General features: G+C 39.4%; 1 protein-coding gene across 1 annotated transcript; it reads right to left on the minus strand.

Moving 5' to 3' along the window:
* Positions 1-3,857: 3,857 nt before the first annotated feature.
* LOC111606665 (C3a anaphylatoxin chemotactic receptor-like) lies at positions 3,858-7,907 on the minus strand. Its single transcript, XM_023327791.1, has 6 exons — positions 7,788-7,907; positions 5,399-5,599; positions 5,070-5,242; positions 4,556-4,995; positions 4,126-4,199; positions 3,858-4,040 (listed from the first exon to the last, which is right to left on the minus strand). Exons 1-6 carry the CDS (start codon positions 7,905-7,907, stop codon positions 3,858-3,860), a joined length of 1,191 nt encoding a protein of 396 aa, XP_023183559.1.
* Positions 7,908-12,616: the final 4,709 nt, after the last annotated feature.

A 12,616-nucleotide genomic window follows, 5' to 3' on the forward strand; every position in this document is an offset into this window, starting at 1 on the left:
ATTTTTATGTGAGTCTATTTCAAGTGTTTATGGGTCTAAAGCAACTCTACGCAGTTGTGTCTTCAGCCTTGATTTAAAGGAACTCAGTGTTTCAGCTGTTTTACAGTTTTATGGAAGTTTATTGTAGACTTGAGGTACATAGATGCTGCACATTTCCTAACCACTTCTCCTAACTATACAAAACATCATATATCATCCCATATAAGGGATAACCTGTCATTTGCTCAAATGAACCACTTTAAACTTAAAAATGAACAGTGGACGTCAATATTGTAACATATGAATCTGACAGCAGAATTATTTAGCTTACTCTTTTTTGTTACACATCTTAATATTTACACAGGACAAACATGACTATATTAAATATTAGAACATTTTGCAGGCAGGTAAATATCTGGATAACATGTTGACTATAGTGTACTAATGACTTAGTGCATGCTCACATATTTCATTCTCATACTTATGTTAGCAGTGAAATGAAGCTCATCTGTTGGCAGGAGGGTCATGGACAGAGCACAGCCACTTTGTCTCACTGTTGCTCAAGATGCAATCAGCATCAAACATCATCTGTGTATCATTCTAGACATGGCTCTGTTTGGTGCAGTGCAGGATATTGGGACCCAGCAGTCTGCACAGGTAGCGGACATCAGAACCAGAGAAATGTTAACGCTCATGCAGGTAAAGCCAACGGGTCGGACCTGGTCCAAAACACTCTTTACTGTCTGACAAGATAAGTTGTAACAAAGCTAATAAAATGTATCCTGTCATCAGCAGCTCCCTTGATAGAGACACTATGTATGTTTATAATCTAAATAAGTAAATTTTAACAATTGTGTGATTTAAACTTTGCATACATTTAATTAAATGTCAAACTAAATTTGTTTAAGTTGTGAACATTTTAAGTTTAGTGGCTGAATTGCCATTAAATTTAAAAATTTGTGAATAAAGTGTGATCCTTCATTTGGCAACACATTTAATATTCTATTGAATGTTTTTCTGTCAAACTCATAACAGCAGCAGTCTCAGAAACAGTGAAACAGTAACAATGCCCACATGGGCAATTATAGTTACTATCATAATTGAACTTTACAGAGCCTCACTTTTTCTCCTGAAGACTTAATAAACTGTTATTGCTGTGTTCAACTGATTAAAAACTTTCACTGTAATGAGAAAATCCTTCTACGTGTTTTATGTACCGTCAGTTCAGAAACTGAAAGTAACTTTGTTGGAAAGGTCCAGTTTAGCCACATTATAGTGATAGAACTGAATGAGTTGGATTATCAGAAAATGCTAACCTAAAAATCACTCAAATAAAGACACAGATAATTCAACAACTGCTTGTTCAGGACTTGGTTTTGATCAATGAGAAAGAGCAATTTGTTCTGAGAAAAATCTGAAAAGTTTAAGGATATTTTGTTTGTAATAGAGATAAATGCAAATTTTTTGCTAAATATCTTCCCTGTTTTGTTCATTTTTATATTTCCAGATATAAATTTAAACAGTTTATCTTTGAAAGCTGTCAGGGCCCTTCTAGATCATTTCTCTCCTCTGGTGTTTGAAGGTTTGCTCTCTGCATTAACAGTCTGCAGAATTTACCACTGGACACAACATGAAGTTTGTCTCCACTGATAATCATTTGCACACTGTCATGCACACTGCTTTCCTATTTGAATACTAAACTCACTTTTATGCTTCTTCCTTCTCTGGAACTGTCTGTTTCCACTGAGTTTTGAGTAACAGCAATGAAAGCTGTGTACATATTAATATTCACAAAAATATGCAGAAGTCACCGTGGCAGTTTTTAAATGCATGATTTGGCATTATAACAGACCGTGCTGTGTTTCTACTGGCACCTCAATAAAACAGAAACTGCATAGATTTTTTTTTTTTCAATCAGTCCTCTGAGAATTCAGATTAAATTCTGTTCTTGACAGAAATGACTGCAATTGAGTGAACGGATGTATAACCTTCAAAAAAAGCATTAAAAAAAATACTTTTTTACAAACTTATGGACATAAAGCTACAAACAAGTCAATATTCTGATCTGTAACAATCTTCAGGTCGCAGGAGATTAAACTGAATAATCTTTTTATTTTACTGATTGTGTTCTTGAGATTATCCAGACTTCATTTTGTCTGTCACTCTGCTGCTGTCACTCCTGACTCTCCCCCATAAGGGATAGTGAAGGATATTTATCTTAAACCTTCCCTCACATACATTCTCACTGGTTGATGCATCACATCAGTTCACCCTGTACACAACATACCTAGTTCAGTAACAAGAGCCAAAGGTCATTGAGGGGGAAGCTGCCAACAACAGGCACGGCTGCTTTCGACCTGAGAGACTTCCTACCTTAAACCAAACCGAGGGCCAGGCAGTTGATTAAATGAAGGAAATGAGAAACTATTTAAGTTTTCTTGTCACCAGCTCAAACTGATCCATCACAATTCCTGTTTTGGTAAAACTCATCTGATTTCTGGGCCCAGATCTGATGAGTGTAACTGAGTGACATCAAATTGACCACAGGGCCAAATATGGGGAATCAGGGAAGTGTCAGTAGGTGTAGCTGCAGCCAAAGTTTTGACAGGTGATGATTGCATGAATTGTTTTATATAAATGTGGCAACCTGGGGTGGATTTTCTTTATTATGAAACCCAAATGTAAGATGTTAAAGTTTAAGATAAGGGAAACCGACAGCGCCACCTGGAATAACTCCAGGAAAATAGAATAATAATAATAATAAGGACACAGGTACGTTCTACAGGGAATGAGACAAGATTCAGACAGTTCTACAAAAAATTTATTAAACTTTAATAGGTTGTTTAAATTAAACACAACATGAAATTGAATGGTTAAAACAGTGAATGCCTTTTTAATGAAGTTAATTATAAAATGTTTAAATTTCAGAGGAAACTGAGGCTTACCAGTGGGGGGAGAGTAGTGAGGAAAGGGGCAACATCCAGTGAAGAAAAGGGACGAAATCCTGGACACTACAAAGACACGGCAAACACACACACACACAAAAAGGGGTGTTTCAACAAAACACACGAGACAAGACACCGCCACCAGGGGTCACCACCGCCACCACAGAAGCCTCAGTCCCTAAAAGAAAGACAAAAAATGAAACAATGAGTAAAACAGTGATACAATAGCACTACAATATTGCTTTTTATCCCGGTCGTAGTGCCATCAATGCTCCCGGCAGCGGGGGAAAGTTCATACAAATCTTTTAAAACATTTCATCGTAGGCCAAACAGCAGCGAGTGTACATCCAAATATAATAGTTGTCAGGGACTCGGCAGGAGGCTAAAAAATGAAGTAGATTATTAATACCACTGCTGATAAAAACTATAATTTACGGTAGCTGCTTACCTGTAAATTACCACACGGCCAGTTAAACAGATCCACAAGTTAACCTATGGAGCGCAGCTGTAACAAAACACTACATAAAGGCTTCGTTTACATGAGACGGATGTTACCTAGCCATGCTAGCGCTTACCTTACCGGCAGCAAACAACCGAACAAATTGGTCCAGGAGTTGGAGGAGCAGCAAGGGAGACTAAACAGATCAGACCAGCTTGCATTAATGGCTATGATAAAAGCTGACAAACAAAGAAACAGCCACGCTTACCCAGCACAGCTCAGCAAAGAAAGGAAGCAGAATGAGTTGACGTCATGATGCAAGTAGTCTTGTGGCAGGTAGAGACCTGCTTATATGCAGCAGCTGAAATTGGTCTTAAAGTGGCAGCGTACCATTTATGCTGCTACATAAATAAACTTTAATTGTCTTGTTTTACCAGGTCACAGTTCACCATGTCCTATAATCGTCTCCCTCTCAGAAGCTTTATGTCTCTGCTTCATGATCTCCAGGTGAGTATCCAGGGAGTTGAGGCAGCCTTGTGTTGGAGGGCAGACAGGTTTTGCAGCAGCAGAGGGAGTGGGACAGAGACAGCCATGAGGGATTGTCCAGGAACAACAGAGTTCATGAGGAAATGAGCATGAGACTCTGGTGACCAGATCTTAAAATCTGAGGTAGTAACCTGCATGAGAAAACAAGGGAGACGAGAAAAGCAGCAGTTCTAGGAGACACAAGGAACTACTCAGAGCTTTACGCTGCAGGTTAACCCTCAGGTGTTGAAGGACTGGCGACCACGTCCTTAAATCCATCTCCTGATGACGGTGGATGAGCTGCAGGTTTGCTGGAACACATGCAGGGAGTCAGGAGTCAGACCTGCTGCTACCTGGCGCCCTCATGAGGAGAACCACACAAACTGCAACAAAGAGGTTCCCAAAACATACATGCTCACTTCCTTATTTTAACATTCAAAGGTTAACTTTTGCCAATTGTCTAAAGTGAAAACCTGAACCATTCTTTGAAGAATTTTATTCATCTTTAGCTGCAAAATATATTATCAGAACACAGTTTGCTATTCAAAATAATCAGACATACTCAGCAAAATGTTGGTTGCAAAAATGCTTTTTCATCCACTGCAACATTTTAACTACTAAGCTGTCTCAATACACAGAGTTGACATTTTGTTAGTGTCCATTCTACTCATTTCCTGCTTGTTGGACATTTCACAGCAACACAATGAAGCCAAAACTTTGTCAATGACACTTTCCCTAAGAAGCACGTACATCGCTGTGTCTGCAAGAGGACTAATATAAACACAAATGAAGGCCAGACTGGTGAAACTAGGATGCTGTTGTTCATTTATATCTAAAAGAATATAAATGATGACCGGCAGGAACAGCAGGATATAACCATGTGCTGCAGACAGAGATTTTATGGTGCCAACTGTGAAGAAGATGAATGAGGGAAAAGGGAGGAGGAGGAAACTGGAAAAGATTATCTTTTTAATTCCAGAATCGACCTGAATATAAAAAGTGGTGAGAAAAACAAAAGGGAGGATCCAGACCACAGCACACACAGTGAAAGCTCCCCTGATGTCCCGCTGGAATGTGTACCACATAGGCTTGGCAATGATCATGTATCTGTAATGAAAGAGTCACAAAGTATGAGGCGGTGTGAGACAGAAAAAGTGGGATTCATTTATGGAGACAGGTACCTTTCTAGTGACAGACACACCATGAAACCAACACTGGCCATTAGGCCTATCATGTAGGAGAAAAAGGGGACGTTATGTTCATGTGCCATCAGTGCAATGCTGCTGCAGAGCTGAATGAGATCAGAAATGAGAAGGTTGACGACGTAAACTGGAGCACAGTTGCCCTTTTTCACCTGCAGGACAGACAAACAACGCAAAACGTTACAAATTGATGTTCCTTGTTCTACAAATAGAACATGTTATTGATTTGCCAAACAAAATGACAAGAAACATGAAAACCTAACAAAAACACAATCATTTTAAATTAAATCATCTAAATCAGAAAGTACTTTACTCACCAGTTTGAAAACTAAAAATATGGAGACTAGGTTCAAAGGAAGTCCAATGCAGATGATGACCAGATGCACTACATTGGTCAATCCTCCCTTGAAGTAAATATAGTCCCTTAAGACGTGATAAGTATTCTCAATGTTATTGTAATCAATGCTGAAGTTGCTGTTATTGGTGTTTTCCATCACGCCGTAGAAAAACTGAGATTTGAGACACAAGGAAATAAATGGTTTACATAGTTATTAGCAAAATCTTTCAGTAAAAAACTTTTAAACAGCTGCACATATCTTACAGAAAAGAGAACAAAATGAAGATTGATTGAATAAATGCCAGCTAGGATAGTTCTATACAGGAACTTAAATGTATATATTTTTACATATTTTCATTGACCCTGTGTAGTATTATGGAATAATTGCATTCTGGAAAGAAGTTCATGCATAAATGATTTCTCTTCAACCCTACTGATAGGTATTTTCTCAACCTATAGAAAAGAACCACAGAAAACGTTACTGAGTTTTCAACCAAATTCTTGCAAGAATTGAGAGGCGGAGAGGATCAGCTCCTACAAGCTGAGCTCCCTGAGTTCTGCCATCCTGCTGCAGAACTTGTCTTTTTATTAGCAGAGAAGGGGAGTGATCTTAACAAAACGGGGGGAGAAACCCTGATAACAAGTCAGGATAAACAGAACTAAACTCTACACACAGACAGTTTTACAACTAAGGAGTATCTCAGAAAGGCCCCCTAAAGCAGTGGTCCCCAACCCCCGGGCCGCGGACTGGTACCGGTCCGTGGACCAATTGGTGCCGGCTGTTCAAAAAATAATCAAATATTTCCATTTTATGTATTATTTGATTCTGGAGGATCTTTTACTTTGAAAATTCTTTAACCGGATTCTCTCGGTTCCGCCAACATTGAGCCACAAGCAGCAAAATGAGTCAGAAACGGATCAGATTCTTTGGAAAGTTTCTTTGTGAAGGGAAAAGGCCCAGAGAAGAGACAGGAGGATGGATTTATCCCGGTAGGTGATTCCCACAGTCCAAGCTCTGCATGATATGGTGACCGGATGTTAATGAGGCAATGAAGCTTCAAGCTGCTTCTCCACTAGAGACCAAGACCACTGAGCATCAGCAAAACTTCCGGTCTCATTGTCTCTCATCTCTCCCAGATGGACCGTCTGGTTGCAGAGAAACAAGCTCAGGGCTCCATTAGTCGTTATCAAGTGTTAAAGTTTTCACGAAAGTAAAATGTTCGTTTTTGTGGCGCATCTGTATCTTATTTTGAAGGGATCTGTAAACGTTACCATAGCGACCAGAGTCAGAGAGCGTTAGGGCAGTGGAGAGACGAGATGAGAGGAGTAGAGCTTGTGAGTTTTAGGTCTGGTTCACACGGCAGGATTTATGGATTATCGGCCGATTTTCCAAACCTCAGTGACCACAGAGCCGATAAAAGTCCAACAGGTTCGGTTGGTTCGTGAGTCCAGCCACACGGCAGGAACAACACACCACAGAACCGGTTCCACTCAGAACATCCCGATTCCAGAAGAAAATCCAGTAAAACCCCAACAGACCAAACATGAATTTAGAATAATGAAACAGGATGAGGATGTAGAAGCAGCAGTGATAGTTTCTGGCTCATTTTAAGCGATAAAAGACGAAACAAAAAGAAAAGATGTTTGATAAAAGATGGCGGAGCAGCCGCTCTATTTGCTGCTCTATGATTGGGAGGTGAGTTATGTTTGTTCGTAGTTAACATTTTTACTGAATAAACATAACTACATATAATAAACATATATAAAAATGGCCTTTACATATATTAATAAGCATTTCCACATATCACCTCCGATGTCCACCGGACTCTCAGTTGCCATGACAACTGTTTGGGATTCCCTCCGTGTTTACGTCACCGCGCTTTCTGATTGGCTACCTGTCACATTCAACAGGCTGCGATAATCTGGCCAAGACAATGTTGAATATACCCGATTTTAGATCGGGCATATTCAACACACCACCACGTAACACAGCACACACTGCAGGACGTTGTAAGACTGTCAAAGGGAAAAAAAAAGCCTTCAGCGGGAACACCAACATGCAGAAGCATTATCTGACGGTCCCCCCGGCCGCAGCAAAATTGCCAAGTCTTGACCGGTCCGCGGTCATAGAAAGGTTTTGGACCACTGGCCTAAAGGACTCTTGTGAAAACATGTGTGAGTTCAATGAAAGGTTTTACACACAGTTTATCAAGTTCCTTCTCTCTGGGGTGAGAACACTAAACCTTAAAACTAAAACAACAACTATTAATATAATAGTAATGTAAGAAAGATAACTAAACATAATAATTCTAACACCTACCACACACTATGAAAGCATCTAATTATGCTGCTGCCTTCACTTCTCCGATCCTCAGACGCTCCTCCTGCTTTTCCTCATTCACAGATAGATTTGGGTTGGTGTGTGGAGGATTCACCTCTTCAATCTTTATGACCAACGCTGGACAAGATTTCAGCATCATGGTAACATATACAGAGACAACTGTTCCAATTTCTGACACTTCCCTCTTGTAATCCACGCTGTCCTTCCTCTAAACTTCATGCACAAAGCTCAGCTTTGATGCAGTTGCTCCTCAAACACTCATGAACTATAGACCAATGAGACTAAGGCTCTGGGATTAAATTGAGGTTTTCAGATGTGTGTTTGTGTTTCTCTTCAAAATAACAAATTATACACAGATGTGTCAGTTCAAAATTATTCTGCATTTATTTCTTTCATGTCGTTTCAAGCGGAGCCAATGTTTTTTCTAAAAAAGCTGTCTCTATTTAACCCTTCGATTATTTTTTATGTTTCTGTTTATGGAGCATATTGAAGAAGCCACAACTGCATGTTTTCAGTCAGCAAACAAATAAAAATTATCTAACAATATTTGAAAACACAGAGGGTTTATCTAAATCTAAATGAAGGACCTTTACCATGAAGGTAACTTCCAGAAGTATCTCCAACTGGTTGAAAAATTCTAACTAATATTTGGTTCTTTAGTGAAATTTGTTCTCAAATAGTTTTTAAAGAATCAAGAAACAAAAATAATTTCTTATTCCAGGAGACTGAAGGTTTGTCTAACTTTATTAACTCTGCAGAATCAGATATCATCTGTGATCTAAAGTTTACATATACTGTATGTTAAATTGCATAATGTGATACTACATTTATGGACTGGTCGCCAGTCATTATCTAAATATTTCTTTTATATTCTTATATATTTCTAATGTTTAGGTACCGACATTACTTGGTGAAAAATTATTACCATTATCATTACCAAAAACAAACATTGAAGAAACAGATCCCATACCCTGCAGGTGGACTCTGTAAAACATGAATGTCTTTGAAGCATAATTAGCTTTAGCAGCAGTCCTGACAATAAAAACTATTTTCTAAGAAAATATTTCCGTATTTGTTTAATGAAATCTATTCTAATATCAGAGGTAAAATAACTTACTTTTGAGTTTCCTGTTCCTGCAGTCACAGAGGAGCTTCTGAATCCACTGACTAACTGGTCGACTGAACTGGAAGCTGTTTTCTGTCCCTTTCAGTTTTTATTGTGCAGCACTTAGATGGAGCTTATTGAATGAAACTGTTTTTTCTGTAGGTTTCTGATGCAAGTTAGTCATTAAGGCTCTGGTTTTGTTGCATCAATTAACGAGGAAATCTAATGAATCATCAATGTCACTTAAAGCTAATTGTTTTTTCAGGCCATCATTATTTCATTTCATTTTTTTATCAAACATTAATTCTGTAATGTGAAGACCAGTGTTGACCATCTGGTTTTGATTTTGTTTGTTTGATATTTTTGATGAGCTGCTTTTGTTACAGTGATGAGACTAAAATAATAATTTCCAAGTGGACTTTTTTTTTTCTAAGGGAAACTCTGTCATGATCAAAGCTTCATTTTTGACCCACATGAAGGAAATCTTCTCAGGACCAGAAGAAAATTTCAATGAGTTTATTGAGGCGATGATTCTATGTATTTGCATGTTTTTGGTTTGCTGTAAGAAAGATCTGGCTGTAGTTCATGTTATTGTGCCAACACAGTTTTGTAAATACAGTTTATGGAATCTGCAACTACAACTTTACACTTTAAATGTCCACGTTGTATGAATACAACATGACAACGCCCTCATCTGGTGGAACAGCATCAAAACCAGATTAAGGCCAAGACTTGCATCTGAAAATAATGGAGCTGAAGAGTAAAAAACATCCAAAGGGGACAGATGTGAATTTGATTTAAAAACTAAATAAATAAAAAACAACTAACATTTGTGGAAATTCTGAAAATACTCCAGAAAAAAAAGGTGGTATCCTAATATCGCTTTTATTTAGTTGATTTCGCAGTAAAATGGTCACAAGGTGCTGCGCAGTCGGCTGCACAAACAGACAAGGGTCAAAACCAAGCTTGTTTTTAAGGCAGCTCCAGTTTAAGGGGAAACGCTGTTTATGACACAGTGACATAAATCATGTGGTGTGAATTCAGGCAAAGTCGGTAATTTGATCAACATGTCAGGAGGTTCGGGTCGGTTTCTAAGCTAGCTGTTTCAGCTTAGAAAATACCGCTTCTGTAAATACCGCCGTCTATGAGCCCCAACCAGCTGCGCTATGTTCACAGGCAAGTTAGCTTGACTTGAACAAACATGAATTAACTGACAAAAACAACTTTAGCCACTCAATTCAATACTCCAGATTCCCACTTTCGATCTACATCACGGCGCTTCAAATGATTAAGTGATGCAGTTGCAAGGGGTCAATACTAGGGTATCCCCTTTGTCATGAAGGCTGTTTTAACCTAAACAGTGTAATATTATCTGGAAGTCATCTGGCTAATGGCTCAAGGCTTCGTGCTGACGTCTAAGCATCAAATAAATGCAAATCAGTCTGATTAAAATAAGAATACTAGTGCGTGTGTGTTGATAGCTATAGGGAAAAAAAGATCCATCATAGCGTCCTCAGTAAAATGCTTAGCTCCCCTTTAGCACCTGCAGACAAAAATTTCTGGAGCCGCCACTGGTTCAAAGCCAAGATGGTGTCTCAGAGGTCTTGAAGGAACTGCTAGATGGATTAATCGTTGGAGGGCGGACATGAAGCCGATGTGAAGAGAGAGGAGCAGAGCAGAGTGTTGCCAGAAATGGGATTTGGTTTATTGATGTTCTTGAAGGGGAGAAGACAGACACGACTCACAGAGCTTTTTCAGAAAGCCATGAGAACACCTTTAAAGGAAACCACAACAGAGAAGTAAAGGTCTTTTAATGGAGCTCAAGGAGTCACATAGAGGGCAAACACAAATACTCATGGACCGAAGGACTGGCAACCAGCAGCTCATAAACTCTGGTAGAGGAGACTGATAGATTGCAGGAGCCTGCGATCAGGCAGCAGGGGATCCGCAGCTCCTTGGCTCCCTCTGGTGGAGGACTGAAAACATGACAAAGTCCTACTGAAAGCCCGACACCCCAGCCTCTCAACAATAATGTCTTTTATATATCAAATTGAAATCTCAAAGGCAGGAATCGAACTTGCAATCCACTATTGCAAGGGGAACTCCTACAGCCGACACAACCGTCATTTGTGAGTCTTTTATTAAATGTTGCATTTGGGATTATATGTAATTTTATGCGGACCATACATTTGTCATACAGTAAAATAGCTGCATGTTAGGCCCTGCTGCTTGCAATGTATTGTAGAAGCCAGAGAGGTAGTAGGTTTTTTCATGATGTCATTGTGTTAAACATCAGGGTTTACAGTTAATGCTGATGCTGTTATTTGTCGTGTAAACGCAGAGCGATGCTGCAGAATCACCAGTGAGACAGTTCTGCTTACTGTGTTTAACTCTTATTAAGGAAGAATAATTATAAATTATCTTCGGACAAAACGTTTGGCTCTCTCTTCCTTAAACTTCCGGGTCCTCTCAGCGGGCGACGTGCAGCCACAAGGAAAACAACAACACTGCGCGTTGACGTCACAGAATCACAGAGTTTAATCCCATACAAAGCAACGTATGCATCAACAACAAAACTGCAGAGGAACAGAGATATGCATTCTTTACCTGAGACAGACAAAGACAAACAAAAAACAAAACAAAGACGCGTCTTTGCAGAGAGCGATGCAAAAAAGCAAAATAGTGGCAGCTCTCTGAATTTTTACTCCTGTACACGAAGTCTTATACTGAAGGTGTGTCTTCCCTTTTTTAATATATTCAGTTAAGGCGTCCCTCTAGTTGGCCACTTGGAAGCTACCTTGGACACTCAGAGAAACTTAGAAACTCCCCCTAATTTTACGGCAAAGATCAAAGACCATTTGCTCTCTGGTAAAAACAAAAGAGCCAACAGCTGCATCCTAGCCTCCTGGGTTCTATGGTCATTTGGGTACAGAGAAACCTGAGATAAGATTTCACAGATGCCTGTGAAATCCGAAGTCTCTCCCGTTATCTCCCCCAGGCTCCAGTGATTCTGCCCTGCAGGATATGCTAATTTTATGGCCTTCTGTGCTCTGGCAGCACAGCAGGAGTCCCCATTGAGAGATCTACATTTGGTTCCTGTTTGTCTGAATGCTTGGTCATCTGGTTTAATTTTGAATCCTTAACACAAATCTGTTCAAAATAAAGACATTTGTTCAAAATAAGAGTGTTCAATATACCTTTTACACATGCCGTAAGATTAACTGTATTAAGCACTAAAAATAATCATTTTTCCTCAACACTCTGCAACCCTGCAGTTGAGCTGTGGCTCTGGGGCTCCTGAACTCACCACAGTCTAAGTGTACTTGATAAAGGTGCTAACCAACACGCACTAGCTAATGGTGCTGAGAGCCCTGTAGACCTGGTCCTTTGAAGGATTTGAAGGACTGGTCCTGCTGAATTGAGACAGCAGGACCGTGATGAAGAAAGACAACACATTTCTGCACTGCAGGTTAACACCTTTCACAGTTTTAACTGAAGTTAGTGTGAAGAATTAACCATTCTCCATGCTAAGTTATCGATGTATGAGGTTGAAGAAGAGTCAGTGAACTGAATTCATGAATTCAATTTATTGAAGTAAAACACAGCTGGTCCATTCTGACATGCTACCTCTAAGAGCTAACAGACAAAATGGCATCCGAAAACAGTTGGTGATCCTCTTTGTTAGCCTCTATGTAAGCCAGGGTGACAAACTGCAGTCCTGAATGGCCGGTGACCTGCAACTT

The sequence above is a fragment of the Xiphophorus maculatus genome, chromosome 22 (assembly GCF_002775205.1).
Source record: "Xiphophorus maculatus strain JP 163 A chromosome 22, X_maculatus-5.0-male, whole genome shotgun sequence".
NCBI classification, from domain to species: domain Eukaryota; kingdom Metazoa; phylum Chordata; class Actinopteri; order Cyprinodontiformes; family Poeciliidae; genus Xiphophorus; species Xiphophorus maculatus.

Coding starts and splice junctions, on each gene's coding strand:
- LOC111606665 (XM_023327791.1), bottom strand. CDS start 7,907: ATGATGCTGAAATCTTGTCCAGCGTTGGTCATAAAGATTGAAGAGGTG. Junction 4,996..5,069: donor GTGTGTCTGTCACTAGAAAG/GTACCTGTCTCC, acceptor CTTTCATTACAG/ATACATGATCATTGCCAAGC. Junction 4,200..4,555: donor GTCCAACAAGCAGGAAATGA/GTAGAATGGACA, acceptor CATGTGTTCCAG/CAAACCTGCAGCTCATCCAC.